Below are 20832 nucleotides of genomic sequence, written 5' to 3'. Positions count from 1 at the left end.
CAGAAACACAAACACAATTGTGCCAATAAAAACAGGCAGGACAGTCTGCCTAATCAAGAAAATCAGAGAATTGAAGTATTGATCATAAGACATTTAGACAATTCCTTTGCAACTATTATAGCCTACATATGACAGTGTTATTAGCAATGTCTAATTAAACGACCTGAATAAAATCGACTTAAATCTGACTTGTCGCAGTACCTTGAGTGTAAGGATCATTAAGGAAAGCCTTCTCAATGCAGATGCAATGTCCATATGTAGGCCTATTAACTAAAAGCCAGCTTCAATTTACTATTTTGCCTTTTAAAAATTAAGCTAAAATGAACAAAATACAAAGACATTTAAATAATATAAGACAGACATTGGGTTTGCAGCCTGTGTTACAGTAGGCTATTTCCAGTCAGGGCGTCTGCCCTAGTGTCACAAGTTATACCCAACACAGTGTGCCCATGAAAGCTGTTTTATTTTTTTCTCTCTACTCATGCTACGTGCGTTTCCACTGAGGGGGCACTCGCCGCCGAAGCTCACGTACAGATCATGAGGAGTACCCCTTCCACTGTTCAAATGCCCACGGTGTGCCCACCATGTGCCTCCCTATTCTAAATGCAACCTATTCTAAATTCAACTCGGTCTCTCGTGACGGGGACAAGGGCCAACATTTAGGCCTATTATTAGACTAGTACTCCAAGATCAAACCAACCAGTTGTTTTTTGTCTCCGGATATTGTTAAACTGAAGTGAATGCACTTGTAGACACATGGTTTTATCGATTATTTACTGATACAGTTAAAAACAAAAGCAAACGCTTACCTTAAAATGCGATCGGTATTTCAAAATCGAGTGCTGCTCGGTTTGGTTACTCGCGCTTGCCGTAGTATTTCCGCACGTGTTTTGCAAAACCAACGAGACGTCCCTTTTCCGTACCTCGCCCGTGGTATCAGGCTGTGTCCACCGAAGCAGGTCAACATCAAGAATGCCGTCAATATTTTTTGAAGATTCAGAAAACGCCGCTACAAACGGCATTGAAGATATCAACATGGATACTCCCACAAAAGTCAAAGTAAGAATAATGCCATGGGCATATCCACCTTTTTAACATATTCGATGTGTAGCAGCTAACTAGTTAGCTACTTACTCACAATCCACAATTCTCTAACCTGAGTTTGTAGCTACGATTTCTCGCTAAGGCAAAAAGCACTTGACAGTTCAAATGCCTCTCGTATACAACCCATTGGGCGGAACGTGTCTTTTTCTTATCAAGAATGTTACTCAATTACCTGTTTGTGGCCTGCTTTTTTAAACACGTGGACCGGAAGGCCTTAAAACACATCAGATCAGGCAAGCTAGAAAGCCGGCACGTGTCTGACTAGCCATTTAAATCTGCAAAGACTGCTGATCGACAGAAAGTTGCCTTGTATTCAAGTTATCCTAGCCAGATTGGTTGATCTCATCTTAAATGAAGGACGCAGATGCTAGATAAGTGGTTGAAATCTCAGAGATGACGTGGGCTGGTTTATAGCCGGTTAGCAAAACAGCTAACGTAGCAGCCGTATTTACATACAGCATGGGCTGAGCGGAATGGTCCCTTAGCATGTGGTTTTACATGCACAGGGGCACTACTTGTATTTGAAGAAGTTCTGTGTCTTGTACCATTTGTGGGCAATATGAAACATTTCCAAATAAATCCCAATAATTTGTTACATATCAGGTTACTCACTCATCATAGTTGTACATATACTGTCACATTTGTGACGGTGTAACTCACAGTATGAATATCCACTGTGCATTTTGTTTTGTAGAGTAACCTTTGCTATTTGTGGTTGTTCAAGTCTTCAGTGGTGTAATTCACCTTGAAACAAAAGTACATTGTTAATATTGTCATTGATCAAATCATATCATAGAATGTGTATCTCAAACATTTCTGACAACATCAGTAAGTGACATTTTTCTTGCAATCTGTAGAAAGTCAAGAAGGACAAGACCAAGGATGGGAAGGTCAAGAAACAGAAACCGGTTGCTGAAGAGCAGCCTGATGAATGTGAGCCACCAACTCCCAAAAAGAAAAAAAAAGAGAAAAAGGACACAGCCATGGGAGACTTGACTGTTAACGGCAACGGAACGTCTCATTCCACTGAAGGGCTTAATGGTGACACTATAATTGTGGTAAAGCTATTCAATTATCTCTTTGTTTACACTTGTTTTATCTATGTCAGGGGTTTTCAACCAGGGATCCGTGGACCCCTGGTGGTCAGCGGCGGCATTGCAGGGGGTCCGCGACATGAGCCTATGTTGATCAGTTCACCATTAAATCATTTTTTATATTGATATTTTCTTTCTCAAATAAGAAAAATATGTCAATCTAAATAGTGTGAATAGCCACATGGCCTGAAATATACTAATGTATAGCCATATTCAGCGAAGAAATTACACTGACAAGTGCTACAGGCAGAATATCTGTGCGGGGGGAGGGGGCGTGGTGACGGGGGCGGTTACAAACACGCGCGCGCAGGTACATCAGTGGGCCGCGAATACTTTCTAGTCTGAATGGTGGTCCCTGGGACCAAACCAGTTGAAAATCCCTGATCTATGTAATTGATGTTTTTTTTATGATGGTGTACTTTGCATTTATAAAAATTTTCAAATAACCTCACAGAAAAAGAAAAAGATCAAAGCGGACATAGCTGCAACAGCCAATGGAAACCTGGCAGTGACACCAAAACTCAAAGCAAAAACCAACGGACATTCCACATCAACCACGCCAGCGCAGTCTAGTGAGGACTCCTGCAGCGATAGTGACAAGGAGATGGTACGTCCCTGAATTGATTAACCTCATTTTAAAGGTGTTGCATGTGTTATTGGCATTTCCTTAAGACTTGTAAATGCAAAATGATTGTTCAATAGCAAGTATCCCTGAATCATGTTTGGAATTCTGTTGAAACCTTATCAGAGTCAAAGAAATGCCTTCTTTCTTAAAGCATCTGTTTTTGAAGTAGCTAGCAGAGTGAAATGCACTGAATGTGCAGCAAAGTCATTGCTTACGTCAGCTTTATATTAGTGATTTAGAAGTCTGTAGAGTGAAGAAGGTGAAATAGATGGTACTGCTTAAGTAAAAATCGATTTTAGCAATATTTGCATCAAAAAGAGTTTTGTACAAACTTAAAAGCAGTGGTTGTGAAATAACAAATCATAATTTTCTTTTTGCCCCACTTTTTCCCCATCAGCTTCCGAAAGAAACCCCAGAACAGAAAGCAGGAGCATTCAAAAACTTTAGGATAACCCAACCAACAATCACTCTCCTCAAAGGTACAGTCTTGTGTAATCACTGGCGAATAGTATTGGTCTGAATAATTTAAGGGGTACAGTAGTAAGAACTACAGGTGACCATTTTTGACAAGTTGCCCGGAGGATAAAAGAAATACGTTATAGAATGAAAAAAGAAAGACCCTTACCACAAAACCTGCAAAATAAGCAACATGTTTCCAGATTTATAACTAGTCCATTACCTGCTAGATCAACAAATAAGGTCTGGTGGCCTGGACTGGAGTCAAATTCCCAGTCTGAATCATTGTTTCAGTCCGCACCTGGTAGCCTGGATAGCGAGAGAGGCTTTAGAGTCTGCAATGGAGTCTGTTACTGAAACATAAGTCAAGAAGCTTACAAGTAAATAGAAACCTGGACATTCTTGTAAAGTAGACACATTTATTAGCTAATCAATTTTTTCTTTTCTTTTAAGTTTAGCTTTGGTATAAAGAGCTGTGTACTGTTTGCCTGGACTGCTTGATCTTGCTTCCTGATTTAAACAATGATCTTGATTATGGTGCCATCTATCTGCAGCTCGTGGAGTTACACACCTGTTTGACATCCAAGTGAAGACCTTCAACCAAGTGTATGACGGGGAAGATGTGATTGCTCAGGCCAGAACTGGGACAGGAAAAACCTTCTCTTTTGCCATACCCCTTGTGGAGAAAATTTTGGCCGATGGAGATGACAAAGCAAGGGGTAGAGCCCCAAAGGTACGACTTAATCAACTCATGATCACCCTTGTGTTTTTATCTGTGTCTCTACACCTCATTGAATAACAGATACTTAAATCGACTCTTGGAGTGTCATGATGGGGTCACGGTGTGGTCTTATTGTTCCCATTAGTGGGTGACAGTCCAAGACTTGTCAATCATTGGGAAGAGCTGACATAGAATGAGACCAAATAATGATACAATTGAGGACCTCTGGTCCCCTCTCAAATTCTCTTAATGCACAAATTAGCTCAGACATTAAACAGACTTTGTACTCGGAGGCTGGGAGGGTAAAGTCAGTTTAAAATTCGGTCCAACTGATTTGAAGATTTGTGTTCTCACATACAGCTCACCGGGTTTTGTCTAGATGAATTCAGGGTTGCCATGCATGTCTGAAAACGGCTATTTGAAGACAATACAAATATACTTGTTTTGGAGGTTTAGTACCCTTATTTGATTTTTTTTAACTCCTTTTTCCTTCAGGTTTTGTGTCTGACACCAACAAGAGAGCTAGCAATTCAAGTGGCTAAAGACTTCAAAGACGTTAGCAGGAAACTTTCTGTTACATGCTTTTATGGTGGAAGTTCATACAACCCCCAGGGTCAGTAAAGTTTTGTCATTAATCACAGGTGAAGATGAATTCTGTATCACTTGTTAAAGAGTTAAGCTAACTAAAGAAGTATCGTTGTTATCTATTGAAATTATATTGTCTTTGTTGTCTTTCTTAGTTGACGCCATTAGAATGGGGATTGATGTGCTGGTCGGAACTCCCGGGCGAATCAAAGACCATCTGGACAACAACAAACTGGACTTGTCCCAACTGAAGCATGTGGTACTGGACGAAGTAGACCAAATGCTTGACATGGGTTTTGCAGATTCAGTGGAGGAGATTCTGTCCTATTCGTATGAAAAAGGTATGGTTACATTTCATCAAGTGCATGGAAAGTTTCATTAATGTTTGTCAGTGTTAAATGGTGCCGAGGCCCAAATACAGATCCTGATGTCCAATTTAAAGAGAACAATTTGAGACTTGGATTGCAGAGCTTTAGTGTTTATTTTCTGTAAAAGAAGTGGCAGAATTCCTTTAAGTGTAATGTGAAACACAAATGCGAGACATGGCAGGTGAATAGTGTAAAAAATTTAAATACAAGGGATCACCATGAAACTTTACCAGTTGATTACATACATCATTACAAGAAAAAAATGTATTACAAGTTTTTGAATTTTGCATATTTAATTATGCTAATTAGGCTGGATCTCATTAAATATGCACGTTTTTGCATATATTTCAGGTACATGAATCTTAAACTGTGATAAAACCAGGACCAAAATTCTTTTTTTATTTTGTTCATATATCAAATGACAAAAAATACTCAGATGGATTTTAGGATATCTGCTTTTATGACCTGGGAAATCAAAATATACTATCCGTGGCCTTAAAAACCCTATTTTCACCATGATTTCCAGGTAAAATGACCCATAAATCTGGCCAGGAACAATTTATAAATAAATCCATCTGTAGATGTCTTCATAACAATGCTATGTGTGCAACTGGGAAGTGTGGTGCACCTAGGTTCTACATAGGCTGAGAAATGTGTACCTAAAAATGAAAAAACACTCATTTTGAGAAAACCGCATTTAAAGACAACACGTGGGGCACTGAGCGAATCACGTTAGCAGAAAAGCGGCGTCAGCCAATGAATCCCTTCAGAAAGTCAGGATTGGTTGCTGAAAAGAAAGGAAATGCCCATATTTGGATTACACAGCCTTCTGATCGAGGCTCATAGCTTTAAAGTCATTCCAGACATGAAAGATGTCGTGTAAAAAGACGAAACGCTGAACGTGGTTCAAGGGAGAATTCTTGGTAAAGTTAGGAGAAAATGGATGCCGCGGCTGAACTAAATGCAGTGAAACAGACACTTAAATGTGTAATTTTGACGTTTTCTTTATGGTAGTATGAAAGATAACAAGTTAAAGAGGCAAACTAGCCCAAAATCTCAAATTTGACCAGGGCATGAAAAAATCGATATTTCACCTGCCGTGTCTCGCCTTAAGAGTTGCAGTTTTTAATTAAGATAACTGAAATTAATTCTCAGTTTACTTATAATTAAATCTGCAAGTAAAACTGATTTACAATCAAAAATTCTCTTTTTCTCTTCTTTCTCCTTTTTTTTTGTTAAGAGCCCATCAGACAATGTATATCTTAAAACTGTGACGTTCCACTGAAATCTTACCCGATCTGTTTACAGACTCACCAAGCAACCCTCAGACTCTTCTCTTCTCTGCCACCTGCCCGCAATGGGTTTACGCGGTGGCGAAGAAGTACATGCGACCCCAATGTACACACGTGAATCTGATTGGCAAGAACACCCAGAAAGCTGCCACCACTGTTGAAGTGAGTTCTGTGTGATCGCGTGACTTGATGCGCCTGGGAACGCTTCAGTATAGTAGATGATGAAACACATGGGATGAACTGCTGTTACATGAATCTGGCACCAAATAGTTCTTTGACTCTTGGGTGCCATCAGGATTGTTTTGTTTCCTCGTTCTTGTGTTTAAAAAAAAAAAAAAGCACTGGAATTTGCCCCTAAGGGTTGAATTACTAATGATGAGTGATTCATATCTTCCTGATCTTGGTCATCCACCAAGGCAGCCAGTCTTGCACTGTCAGTGCATATTAGTTATGACACCTTTTTCCAAAGAACCAGGAAGAGGTGATCTTAAAAATGATCATGCCTGAAAAGATTATTAGAATTTCAATTGTTTTGTTTGTCACCCAGTTGGAAACTAAGCACATTTTTAGATAATGTTTCTTTTCTTTTTTTAATTGAAAGGACTTCTATGTCAGATGAGTGACCAGAGCATTACGTTTAGACAACAAGCAGCATAGCTGCAAAGCAGAATGGATTCATTTACTGGATATGGTTCTCTCTGGTGATTACCTCACTTCCTGTCTCTCTACCATGTCTCATTTCTCATCTCCCCCCCCCCCCCCCCCCCTTTCATGTCCCCAGCACCTGGCCATAGCCTGCCACTGGTCTCAGAGGGCCGCTGTCATTGGAGATGTGGTGAAGGTGTACAGCGGAGACAACGGCCGTTCCATCGTCTTCTGCGAGACCAAGCGAGAGGTCGATGAGCTTGCCAATAGCATCAAACAGGTGCCCCACAAGCCTCCTTTACTATCTGTGAGAATGATGCTATAAATGACCTGCTTTCTCAGCCATTAAGAAACAAACTCGTAGCTTGTATAACTAGGTCAGAGAGGTGCACTGATTTATAGATAGTCTAAATTCTTTAGCCGGCTGGATTTGATAACAATCTCCTGAGCACAGTCAGTGTTGGTAGTCTAAGGGAGGAGGTGGTGGCCTCTCGTCGTGCCATGTCTTTCTAGTGTGTGACATCTGTGTGTCTTGAACAGAACTGCCAGTCCCTCCACGGAGACATTCCTCAGAAGCAGAGGGAGATCACACTGAAGGGCTTCAGGAACGGCTCCTTTGAGGTCCTCTGTGCCACCAATGTTGCGGCGCGAGGACTGGACATCCCTGAAATCGACCTGGTGGTGCAGTGCGCCCCTCCCAAGGTGTGTCTCTCTCTCTTCACCCCCCCCCCCCCCCCTTCTTCTTGGATCCAGGCTACGACCATATTGCTATGAGGAAATACATTTTTATAGTTTTAAGTTTTATGCTAATTAAAACTTCTTGTGAAGCATGCGTCAGAGCCTAGATTTGGCACGCAGCCTAGGTATGCATAGGTGTTTTCCTTTTTGTGCCAGCTTCCTGGTCCAGGTAATGTATTCATGAAGTATGTGAAACCAGTAACACAGAATGTTGATGGTAGATGGATTAGTACACTCATGACCAGCAGGTGAATTAAGTGAGGCACACCTAGAAATGGTTTCTGACACCTTTGGCGTGTTCATTATGTTACCAGCATTTTAAGTGTGTGCTCTACCATCCCTCTTGGCCTTTAGGACGTGGAGTCCTACATCCATCGGTCTGGCCGGACAGGCAGAGCTGGAAGAACGGGCGTGTGTATCTGTTTCTACCAGCGCAAAGAGGAAGACCTGCTCCGATGCGTAGAACACAAAGCCGGCATCACCTTCAAGCGTGTTGGTGTGCCCTCAGCCAATGACATCGTTAAATCCTCCAGCAAAGATGCCGTAAGGTGAATATGCAGGGCTATCTGCAGTACCGTAAAGGAAACGTGTGAGGCCCCCCTGCAGAATAACCCTGAGAGCCTCACCCCCCCCCCCCCCCCGTTGTTTGACTCTCTGTTTCTCTTGCCTTTTTCTACTTCCACTTTTATGCTTAAAAGGCATTGTTATGAGTAAAGTTGTGTTTAATGAACTAGATGGTCGTGACCTTCGAATTGGTTAAACTAGCCTATTGTATTGCATCCCATAATAATTTTTTTTTTTGGTGGGGGCCACGCGAGGCCACACTACACTTATCATGTGTGTTCAATATATATAAAGACTATTTCTGCCGCAGTTCTCTGCTTATTGAAACACAAGAGAATAAAAGCCCAACATCTCCCATCTCCTTCCCCCCCATAACAGTCCAATCTTTGAAACATGCCTTACAATCACTGTTAGTTGGAATGCTTATTTGAGTGTGTTCATCCCGTCTCCCTCACAGGTTCCTGGACGCCATTCCTCCAGCTGCTATTGGGTATTTCCGGGAGTCAGCAGAGAAGCTGATTGAGGAGAGGGGGGCGGTGGAGGCCTTGGCGGCAGCCCTCGCTCACATCTCGGGGGCAGGCAGCCTGGAGCAGAGGTCCCTCCTCAACTCGGAATCTGTGAGTTTGTTTGTTTGTTTGTGTCTGTGTTTAAGGAGACTGGAAAAGGGAGGAGACTTGTGCCTATGATGATGATTGGCATTAGTGTGCATGAGTAGCAGCTTCGTGGATTGACTGCTCTCTGCTCAGAAATGTGTGTCTGTTTTATTGTTTTAAGAATAAGAAGACCCTTGCTGCAGTTATTGTGTAAAGTTCAGTTTTAAGTTTTGTTGAATGACGCCCTTTCTCTGTCCCGTCTCATCTCAGGGTTACACAACGATGCTGCTGACCTGCTCCATCGAGATGCACAGCATCGGCTACGCCTGGCGCGGCCTGAAGGAACAGCTGGGGGAGGAGATCGACAATGAGATCCAACGCATGGCTTTCCTCAAGGGAAAAAAGGTAAACATGAAAACCCATGACCATAACATCAAAACAAATGTGTGATTCCAAGGTGATTTTGGTTGGATGTAATATTTGTATCTTTGTCTGGTTTTTCTCTGTAGGGTGTCTGCTTTGATGTTCCAGTTGACAAAGTGAAAAGCTATACGGTATGTCAAACTGTGTGTGTGTGTGTGTGTGTGTGTGTGTGTGTGTGTGTGTGTGTGTGTGTGTGTGTGTGTGTGTGTGTTTGTGTGTGTGTTTTAGGGAGTGAGAAGCCACAAAAGAGGGAGGTGTGGTTAGGGGTGATTTTCTTTGGTTACCTTGAGCAACTGGACAGTGACTGATGTTTCAAGTGCAAGTCTGTAAATGCTATCTGTGTACATACCAGCTCATATTTCAAGCAGGGTGCAAATACACCGCAAATGGATCTTTCAAGCTTGGTTGTGTGAGGCTTTGTGGTCTTCAAATTACACAACAGTCCAACGACTGTTTTCCTGCCATAACGTGTATGTTGCATTTCAATATATGCTAGACAGTTTGGACCTCAGAACTTCTCTCATTCTTTCTTCTAGGGCTTTCTCGCCATCTTAACCTGAACTGCATTGCTTAGAGAATAAAAGCTGAACACACCTGATTAAGGCCTGATCTAGGGCATTCTGAAGAATTGTCAGTTTTAGCAGAAATTAGAACCTGTCCTTAATAATGTTTAAATATGGATGATCTCAATTAAGGGAGAGAACGCCAAGAAATACCGCTCTGTAGTATAGATCTAGCATTCTCCCAATGAACAACTAAAACCTGCAATGGTTCACCTGGTAGTCCATGCTCTTAAACTTCCATTTCTGGTTACTTGGATTGAGGCAAGTGGCACTTGTAGTTATAAATAGGTTTGTTTTTTGCTTATTTTGGGTCAGTATTGCGGAATTCATGATTTTTGAGTGAACAGCTCTATAAAACTATTGAATACAGAAGTCAAATATTCCCTATCCCCAGAACAAACCTCTCACTCCGTCCCTCTTTGCACTTTCAGGATGCCTTTTCAGACGGTCGCCGGTGGCAGTTGGTCGTTGCCGAGGTGCTACCCGAACTTGAGGAAAGCATGCGTAACCATGGCGGGGACCGAAACGGAGGATTTGGCGGCCGCGGCGGTGGTAGGGGACGTGGTGGCGGCCGTGGATTTAGCAACAACAGAAGGGGAGGTGGAGGAGGAAGAGGAGGAGGAGGTGGAAGAGGAGGTTTCGGACAGAAGCGCAGCTTCAGCAAGGCTTTTGAGTAACCGAGGCCCTGCATTTGGACTTGTAGTGACTGTTGTCTGCTCTTTGGGCTGACGTTTTTGTGGTGTTTTGGGGGGAAAGCTGCTCCATGCTGGAACGTCACTCCCCAAAATGTTCATGCTATGAGCTGATTGCTTTGCAATTTGGTATTTAAATGTCACTTTAAAATATACCCATTCATTTGAATGTGACGAATCCATTAAACATCGTCTTATAAGAAGCCCTGCCTCTGTGTACATCATTTTACTTCTTAACTGGATTATTGTGTAAGGTTCCATGACAGAAAACGAAGACTTGTTATAAAACTTTTTTATTTATTCAAGCAAACCATGTTAGCACAGACTAAAAGACGTACCTTCTGCAGAAGGTTAGCATTGTTAGCTTTATTCACATATTATAGCATACTGACACATCTTCCCGAAAGTTACATTTTCTTTCATTTTGAAAATGTTCCTCACTCATGCCCCTATGAGAGTTGACCCTGAAGGATTGTGTTAAAATGGCTGTCCCTTTGTATGGGGCCTCCTGAACTGTCCATTGTGTCACCTGCAAATAGACAACCACATGTTCAATTTAAAAGGGTATTCATACTGTCCAAGCGTTGTTTTTTTTTGGCAGTGCATCACGCCTAGTGCTCCTGAACAACAGTACACTGATTTTTGATTGCTATTTCAATGCAAATAGACTGGTCTGCATACAGAGTTGAGTCATTCTCATAGTGTATGCTATTATGAAGTGATTGTAGACTTCATATGTAATATGAATTGCAAATGCAGGTGGGATGTAGATGTTGGACGTTGCATCACTAGTATGAGTTGGTGATACTCACAGAAGCTGTCCATCCATGCTGAGCCTACCGGCCTCCAGCTGCGCTCAAACTCATTGGCCGGGTTCCAGTGGTCCATACTTTTAAGGTGATCAACTATCTGTTTAATGGAAAGCTCAATCAAACACATTTTTTAATTCTATTTATAACTAGAGAAGCCCTTACAATAAACATTCTCTGGGCACTGAATTCACCTTTTAAATGTTCATTGTTAAGACAAATATTTGAACTATGTATTACCAGCCATAGAAAACAAAGTATGTGAGACTTGCCTTCAGGACGGCCTCTGCTTGCTCCTGGTCGTCATTGGAGACAAACTGTCCATCTGTAGGTGGTTCAGTAAGAGATAAGACTTCAGGACCTACCTTTAGACGTTTATTAATTTCCCTCGGGATCAATAAAGTATCTATCTATCTATTAAGAGCAGTCAGTTGTGTGCCGTCCTACCGTGTACTTCGGAGTTGTTGAAATGTGTCAGGGAATGGAAGTCCTCTTTGGACCCGTCCTCTTCCTTTATAGGGTTGAACGTGGAGAAACAGTCTCTTCTACAGAAGATGTTGGATGTGGGGTCAGGCTCATCTTTTCTGTACTTACAGAAAGCCTCTAAGAAAGACATGGAAACAAAATAAGTTTCAGAGCACAATTGACATAAAGTCGCCCAAACCCATAACTGGACACAGTATCATCCCAAAAAGAAGGTAAGTACATTGCTAATGTATTCAGGGACAGACCATTAAAATAGTAGGCAATGACCAACATTTATTTTACAGGTAAATCCTGCTAAAACATTGCAGTGGAAGACCGTGAATGGGATGTGTCCTTAACTACCTCTTTTAGTGTTTTACAATTCTATAAGATAACAAGAGGAGGTGGAAAAAGGAAGAGTTAAACATTTCTCAGGCACAGGGTTAAGGCACTAAAGCGGACTCCTCACTTGAAACTGTTGAAAACATGAACATGGCATCCTCTGAATGATGTTCCACTTCTGGCTTTGAAGTTAACGTGCGGCCTACATGTCCACTGTTATTATGTGAGCGAAGGTTATCTATGTTACCCCTATGATGGGGAGTAAACCTTGGTGTTGCATAAGACCTGGGGCAGACTCATAAATGATGACCTACCTGTGAATCTCTCCAGCGGAGCATTCATGCCTGGTGACAGAGAAGACAGTCGGCTTTTGATGTCAACATCAGACTGCTGCAGACCTTTGAAAAGAACATTTTCTTCACATGTTAATTCACAGTGTGACCCTGTAGTAAATCAGATCAGTGATCAGTTTCACTCAGAATTTGAACTGAATAGAAAACACAAGGCTTTACATGTTCAGTTATAGCAGTCTATTGCCACATAATAATTGCTGGTGAACATGCTGTTGGTAATGTGACAATCAGAGTTAAGTTTATAGGGTGACTTTCAATGCTTGCCTTTGCGTCTCCTTTGACTCTTGGCACTAGGCAGCATGACATAGACCCTGAAAGCGTTGCTCCCTTTCTTCATGCTCTTGTCGTGCAACTCCCTTACATCTGGCAGAGAGTTGAGAGCGCAGCGGAAGTTGGCTTTCCATGTCTTTGGGTCCAGGTTGTCTATGCCAGGTTTGTGCCTGCCTTGGGTGCATGGGAAGAAAAGTTCACTATCAAAACAGAGGACTGGTGATAAGGTACACGCTCCTGTTTGAGCATGTCTGTTCTGGCCCTGGTTTTGGTAAACATGAGGTAACCACGGTCCAAAAAATCTCATCAATAAACACCCAGTGCAAATCCTATGCTGCGGTTTTGATTAATCCATTGCATTTGTTTTGGTCAAAACATGCTACAATTGCTTTCAGCCTGTTTTTGTATCCAACTGCAGAATACACACAAAAACAAATCATAAAGATGCACAGATTTGACTTTGTATAAGCTTCATTGCAACCTGTCTTTATCTAAGCTGATAGAAGGACTGATAGAATGTTGTTGTCCTTGGTAGGGAGGTTTGGTTAACCATAGCATAGACACGAACATTCCATCACCTCCAGTAAGTTGAATTTCTGGATTCCATTTTTGCGATCCCAAGTGTTAACATTTACTCAGTCTGGCATGTTAGGGCTTTCATATAAATCTAAGCATGGGACTTTGCCCCTTTGGTTATTCTGAGCGTTAGGAATAAACTGATTTTTTTGGGAGAAATAAGGTATAAACAGTTAAGGGACAGGTACAATTACAATAGTAAATAATCAAACCAATAGGACTCAAAAACCCTGGTAGTCAAGCAAAGTTCAAGTACAGGCTGGTGTACTTCAGTATTTCAAATGTTTTTTGTTTTGTTTATTTAATTGATTAAACATGATTATGATCACTCATTGGTTCTACTACTGTACTAGTAGTCTACTAATGTTTTTCAAGGGACCTATGACTTTGTCTTCTACATTGTTGTCTTGCAGCATTCTTTCAGCTTCCACACATTGAATAATATGTCGACACATTGAATAATGAGGCCAAACAGGAACATTAGTCGACTGTAGACTCTCACAAGCACAAAACTATAGTGATTGATGGGAGTGCTTGTTTTGGCTTGGCAATGTGATATTTACGCATGCAACTGGATCTGCATCCTTAGACAGTATGCTTGACGTGGTGTAATTACAGATTTTTGCCCATCAGTGTGTCTGAACTTGCCCCTTACCAGTGTGAATTGCCCAGTTTCGGAACAGAGTGGCGTCCTTGTCTATATTCCAACCATGTCGAGCAGCATGTTTCCATGGGATCTGGAAAATCTTGGCTTGCTGTTGCAAGAAGAAGGAGAAAACATAATGTTTTTCAGAATGCAGATCAAGGCATCTGCACATGAAATTAAACAATACGTACAATTGTTCAAAAGACAAATCTTAATGCTATTGAAATCTTATATTAAATCCAAGAGACTAGGACCGGATGAGAAGTATAAAGGTGCTTCACCAAAATGAATATATCAATAGACTAGTCCTTAACCTTGTTTAAAGTACATTGTATCTAAGAGCTAAGTGTAAAAAAAAATAAAAAATACAACTCTAGCTCATTCAAAATGAACTGACTTTCATAGGTCTGAATACACTCAATGTGCACACCATCAATGTGAAAACTATCACGTCCTGTAGGTTAGTTAAGATTGTAAAGTGGCTCAGACATTATGGCACAGAAATCACAATTTAGACGCTAATCACAGCTCACCTCGTCAAGCCACACAACCCCAGGGTACTTCCCAGAATGAATCTGTTCCTCCAGCCAGGGGCGAAGTCGTAGACGACCTTGGTGCATCCTTGATTGATGCCTCATTGGACCATCAGAAGTTCTCCCTGCGTTCGATGCTGACCAGGAAACAAAGCAGGTTCAGGTTTATCTATCCAGGAACTAATAAACTCTCACCCCATTGAAAATTGTCATAAGTTCATTTTTTCAAGCAGTTTTTTTGATGGGAAATATGACCCATGTCACCTTTTAGATGAACAAATGTATCATTATTGAAAGAGGTTTCCCAATTCAAGAGCGAAAGACCAGGCATGTAGATGAAAGCGATCCAAGGATGCATGTCTTACCTCCTCCTTAGTGTGTAGACTTCACAGTGCTTCCTAGCAACACTCTGGACATTTCGAAGCTTGGCAGATCAGAAAAAAACCTGTTGCTGGTTAGAGCGGTTCTCCTCCACTTACTGGCAAGGCTGAGGTTGACAATCAGTGACTCACCTGCACCAACAGGTTCCCCCTGCTTCTGGTTCACTACCTGAGCATTTCTGAGGAGCTCTGACATATACTTACCCTGATGTTTTTTTCTCCCTCCAGTGGATCTCTCCTCCCCTCTACACCCTCACACTGTGATGTGCTTGCAACTTTTCATGCGTACGATGAGCCTAATAAAAGGGGTTTGCTTCCTTGTTTTTTTTTTTCACCACACTCAAGTAGGCAAGGTTTGAGTGAGGTTGAGTTTCTGAAGTTTAATCAAAAACTGTAGAACATAGTACATAGCCCATCTGCACAAAAAAAATATTTTACCTACAATTTATAAGACGTTTCTAAATTAGGCCTTGCTGATTCATTTAAGATGACCTACCACAACCAGTCCAGGGAAATAATAGGCAAACATACAGTATATGTGTTTGTTCTAAATCCATCCAACTAGTACAGTCAGAGAGTGAGTAAAATGCAAACTGAACAAGTTCCTTTACTTAAAGGGAAATAATGATTGAGACTGATTTTCAATCTATTCCAGGGAACATGCATACACAAATAACAGTTATCAGTTATCAGAAGGGATTTGGGGGCGGACTAACTAACTCTTGCCGGCTTTTAAATAAAATTACACAGTTAGAAAAATACTCTGAAATGTATCTAAAAAATAAGTAACTGAGAGGTGTCAAAACCCCACTAAAATAGAATAGAATAGACTTTATTTGTCATTGTGCATTAGATACACAACGAAATACTGTTCTGCCCCCGCTTCTGTATGTGTGGCTAGGTCCGTCTAGCGTGCTACATCAGCTCGGCAGGTAGTTAACAGTCTTTCCCCAAGTGAAACGCTGAAGCTTCAATTTCTTTTCAACTCTTTACTGAAGAAAATACTACGTGCTGAGATTTTAAGAGGGAGTTGGTGGATGGGGCCAGTGTGGGGGTAACTTACCCTCTCCTGACTCCACCCTCATCACCTTGAGGGGAGGGGGCGTAGGTAAACTGTTCCACCAATTGAACAGTATGATTACAAATGAACCATGATAAGGGGATTACCTGTTAATGCCAAACCCTATAGCATCACACCTTACACAATGCCTGTAAGTAACCCGTTTAATATATTTATTTTAGACAATTGTATTGTTTTGGACGCTATATGAATTGAATATAATATTATTAATTTATAAAATATAATTTATAATTATATATATTATATAATATATATATATATATATATATATATACTGTATATATGTATACCGTATATATAAATGTATGTATGTATGCACAGAAAACTGGGTCCTTGCTGTTATTTTAGAACTAAAAGCAAGGGCTTTAAGGTCCGCAGATGAGGGTTTGTTGGTTTTCCCTAAATCAAATCTTAAATCAATAGGAGAACTGAACAATTTTTTGTACTGTGGCTTTCCTCATCTGTCTATCATTCTCTTATCCTTCTCTTATTCTTATATTGTATTGTTTTAACATGTCTGATATGTTTTAATTATGTCTTTAAATCATTTGTATCTCTTATACTAACATTCTTGTTTATTTCACTGTCAATTGATTCACCCCGTCTGGTAAGCACTTTGGTACAACTCCTTTGTTGTTTTAAGATGTGCTATACAGTGGCGTGTTCAGGGAGTGGCCTAGGGTGGCACGGGCCACCCCTGAAATCTGATTGGCCACCCCAATATTAGTATGTAAATTATGCCATATGCGCGCACGAGTACAATAGCAGGCGGAATAGGGGGAAGATAAATAGTTTTGTTATGGTTTTCTGCGATTACCCATTGCTACAGGTATCAATAACCTATACTTGTCCAATGGTATATATACACCTGAAAGGGCAAAATTGTCTCTATCATGGTGGGTATTTTTTGTGGGAGAAACAATAGCAATCTACAACAAAATGATATGCTTATCTTACACTATAGACACTATTAAAAAACGATTCAATTACATGAAAACGTTGTTATTTTCTTCGGTATTTTCATCATATTCAGATTTTCAATGATGATTTCTGGGTAATTGTTGTGTTGTTGTCCAATGTCAAATCTCTATTTGATCATGTGACGAGAAGATACGATGTGTATCCTTAGAAGGGGCAACTGCTATCATGAATTATACAATAAATAAGTTGTGAAATAAAAGGAAAACACATCACAGTTAAAGTTGTATGAGACCTAACAAGTGCCTAACAAGTGTTTTTTAGTGGAGGTTTCGAAAAATGATTGCAACATATTGAAAAATCCCGTGCTTGCGTTGTATATGTGGACTTCAAGTTTACAAGAAAAAAAAATCTCTTCAATGGTAAGACCCTTTTGTTGTGCTTCTTCTGGTGTAGCATACAATGTGACTTTTATTTGGGCATAGCAGATGCCTATCATGTGTAATGTGTAGGCTATTTCATTCCGTACTTGCAATGTGAATAATTTAATTTCAATATGCTTATCTCCCTCTCGTGCGCGGTTGTACTTTTAACGGGACTTGTGTGAGCGAGTGCATGTAGTAGGCTGTCTGTTGATGCCAGAGTTTAAAAAAGCCCAAAATCGTGCTGTACGGAGAAGTCAAATCCGACCTTAACACGGATGAGGCAAAGCTCGTGGCTGCCTCTGTCAAATCTCTTCCGTCAGTCTAATTTTGTTTTAGGTGTTATTAAATATAAATTACTCTAGCCTGCATTTAATTTGGAAAACCACCGACTGGTGACAGTGATAAGGTAAGATGTGGCGTTGACTTGCCAAATGTGAGCTTGCTATTCACAGATGAGGTAACGATCCCTACAGCTAGCCTAGCTAACGGTATGTCTTAAATTGAGACCGTTATGATCTGGTAAAATAAGCAAGCTGGTGCTGTTGTCATAGCCTGGCCGTTACCAGACTGTGACTCCCAGGGACGTGCATTCATAGGAGGCAGGGGAGGCAGAGCCTCACCTGTCATTTTGAAAAGTAAAAAAAAAAAAATATTTAAAAAAAATATTTTTTTTTTGTATAATAATCATATATATGTATGTATTATAAAATAAATATTCATATTTCTGTAGTTATCTGTGTTACAAGTGTCATTTCTGCATGATTCCGATCATTTCGAGCATTTTTATTATCAAAATCGCTGAATTTGAACATTTCCGGTTCCCAGTGATCAGCCAATGAGCATTGGACGTGCGGTCAAGGGAGGCAGATGCATTGCAGTCTATGGGCAGGGTAGGCAGTGCCTCCCCTAGGATTGCGAAATCACTCCAAACTGGGTTTTACGCATGCGTGCGCAAGCGTAGAACCTTTTGAGTTGAGCTGAAAACGCATTGAAAAATATTGCAAGGGAGGCACGCACTACCACGGATTCAAGAAGGGTGGCGAGCGAGAGGGCACTTGTTGGGTATATAATCTGACGTTGGATTTTCTTCTTCACTTCTCTACTTGAGTTTGACAGCGAAAATGGAAGATTGCATTGCCAACCTGAGGCATGTTGAATTAACTAAGAACGTTTAAGTATTTTAAGTTAACACAGTAGTATTACACATTTGCATTGGAGTATTTCACGTTTCCCAACGGGACTACATATTCATGCGCAACACGAACCTAAATAACCTAAAGGCTGTTGATGCAGGAAAGTTGCCTTGAAGTTGTGAGCAGACTAGGTAGGTGCTAATCCTGAGCTAAACTAGCCACTGACTGCATTCACTCAAGAAGAGGACAACGGATTTCCACTGATCTATACTGATAATCGTGAGTGGATTCATTTTGTTTCACCTCAAACTGACGGTTATGAGCTCCAACGAAAGTGCACCAACTTTAAATTATACTGGCCAGTAGAACATTTTGGTATTGTGTGCTATGTATGCGGTGTTTAACTGTTTACATGTTAATATGTTGTGTAAATAAATATGGAATTGTTTTTTCGAAGCTGTCCGAGTTGGTTAAATGGTCATTTAAATTAGCATCCCACCACCGTAGTTATATTTTCTCCAGACAAAATGAAATGAGCCATATCATTGGTGGGAGGGCTACATACACTAGCTTGCAACTATTAATATCTTATTAATAACTCATCATAATACAATAAAAAAACAATCGTTTGAAAATAATGGTATTAGACAATAAAACAACGTTTTTTCAGTTCTGATCAGATGACAATTTTAAAACCATAGACATATATACATGTATATATACATTATATATATAGTTTAAACTAGAGCTCAAAATGACGTAATCACTTCCGGTTTCTGTGCCTCACCAGCTCCGAACCTCACTGCACGTCCCTGGTGACTCCATTTCATTCCGTCAGTCAGTCTGGGCCAACCCAATGCATTTTGGTTTCCGAGATGGGCGGGTGCTTATCTTGAGGTTTAAAATCATTGGAGTTCCCTTAACCAATCAGCAACGTTTAGTAAGCATTCGGTAGATTAAACTCTTCCCAAAGCCAGTTGGGAGAAGAGCTACGACGTCCTTTCCAATCATAAAACTTACAAGAAAATACTCTTGTTCTCCTTTTAATTTTGTGATGTTCTCGAGAGTTGAGACAACTTCTCCGATAGCTTTTCGTGTCTCTTCCTCCGTAGCCATTTTTGCTATACTGTTAAAATACAAACTCGGCTGGACTACATGCAACTCGGCAAGGCGAGTTTTGCGCCACAGCTCTGAACTGTTCGCTGATTGGTCCGGCAAAATTTTGAGTTCTGGAAACGATTGTCAATGGGGCTGGGCCAGACTGAGTATGAGCTTGAAATCAATTCAGGCGGAAATACGTAGGCTGGTGTCACCAGGCTACTGTTGTCAACCACGAGATTATCATTTTTTTTATTGTTCGAATGGGATTTTCAACACCTGACAATACACTGTAGAGCATATTGTAATGCAACGTTGAATGGATGAATAGCTTACATAAGGGTACCCAGCACTTTTCAAACCATATTCAAGCTTGGTTATTGTCCCCACCACTGACACCCTTGCATATCGCACATTGCAACGTGTTAGTATTGCTGTTTTAACCATGGTAACCACGGTTCCACTTATGCATGTGAGAAAAATGTCTGCGCAGGCGCTCCTGCTCACACTTCATGCCACCCCTGCATACGTCAGTGCCCCACTGGTGCCACCCCTATCAAAAATTTCTGGACACGCCACTGGTGCTATACAAATAAACATGACTCGACTTGACAAACATTTGAAAAGGGACTTCCTCGGAAACATGAAAAAAGCCAGGTCCTTTCTCGAAGGTAATCAGGAAGTCTTATTATACAGTATTAGTCACACCCAGTGCATGCCGTTTGGAGCTCATAAACTAAATTAATAGGTGTGAAGTAAGTGATGGCACACTGTAAATTCCATTTCAATTTCATAATTAAAAAAGACTGTCCCTCTCTTATGAGACTCTGAGTCGGTTGGTCTTTCTGATTGTGCCTTTAACTGGATTTGAACTTGAGAGAGACAATTTCATACCAGCCTCGGAGATCACGTTTAAAATACATGTGACATATCCTTTGATCTTGCACTAGGAAGCTGTCTCCGTCCCCTTTCTTTTTCATAATATGCTACCCCATCAGAGAAAACAATATTAACTTTAAAAGCTATGCTTGTGAAACACAACTATACATTTCTGCCATGGCTAATATGATATACCGTACATGCCTTATGCTCCCTGAGTACGTCTGTCTGCAATCAATCAATGGATGAGCAATAATTCAGTGACAAATAACTTGATATGCTTGAGCATTTAATCACTGAGGTTGTGGCGTACGCGCCTATTCGCACAAGTGGACGAAATTATGGAACGCTTTTTCTAGATGATGATTAGGGTCAACCACCGAGTGTAAAATTTGGCGTCCATACAATAGTGTAGTGACATCCGTTTCCGAAATCCTATCGTTACAGACAACGATAAATAA

General features: G+C 40.8%; 2 protein-coding genes across 2 annotated transcripts; one reads left to right on the top strand and one right to left on the bottom strand.

Moving 5' to 3' along the window:
* The first annotated feature begins 899 nt into the window (after nt 1-899).
* ddx21 (DEAD (Asp-Glu-Ala-Asp) box helicase 21) lies at nt 900-10666 on the top strand. The gene is made up of 15 exons (XM_080849499.1): nt 900-1059; nt 1962-2162; nt 2653-2805; nt 3221-3302; nt 3834-4012; nt 4496-4613; nt 4741-4926; nt 6262-6407; nt 7027-7170; nt 7431-7592; nt 7983-8176; nt 8650-8809; nt 9056-9190; nt 9295-9339; nt 10203-10666. Exons 1-15 carry the CDS (start codon nt 973-975, stop codon nt 10446-10448), a joined length of 2238 nt encoding a protein of 745 aa, XP_080705625.1. The 5' UTR covers nt 900-972; the 3' UTR covers nt 10449-10666.
* A 246-nt stretch (nt 10667-10912) lies between these two features.
* Nucleotides 10913-14544, bottom strand: irf1a (interferon regulatory factor 1a; the record flags this gene model as incomplete). Its single annotated transcript, XM_080848579.1, has 8 exons — nt 10913-10992; nt 11276-11372; nt 11545-11597; nt 11720-11875; nt 12394-12477; nt 12697-12876; nt 13934-14033; nt 14458-14544. The coding sequence occupies 8 exons, from the start codon at nt 14542-14544 to the stop codon at nt 10913-10915; spliced, it is 837 nt and encodes a 278-aa protein (XP_080704705.1).
* Between the last annotated feature and the right edge of the window lie 6288 nt (nt 14545-20832).

The sequence above is a fragment of the Sprattus sprattus genome (genome assembly GCF_963457725.1).
Source record: "Sprattus sprattus genome assembly, chromosome: 12".
In the NCBI taxonomy this organism is placed as follows: Eukaryota; Metazoa; Chordata; class Actinopteri; order Clupeiformes; family Clupeidae; genus Sprattus; species Sprattus sprattus.
This window is presented reverse-complemented; position numbering and strand designations above follow the sequence as displayed.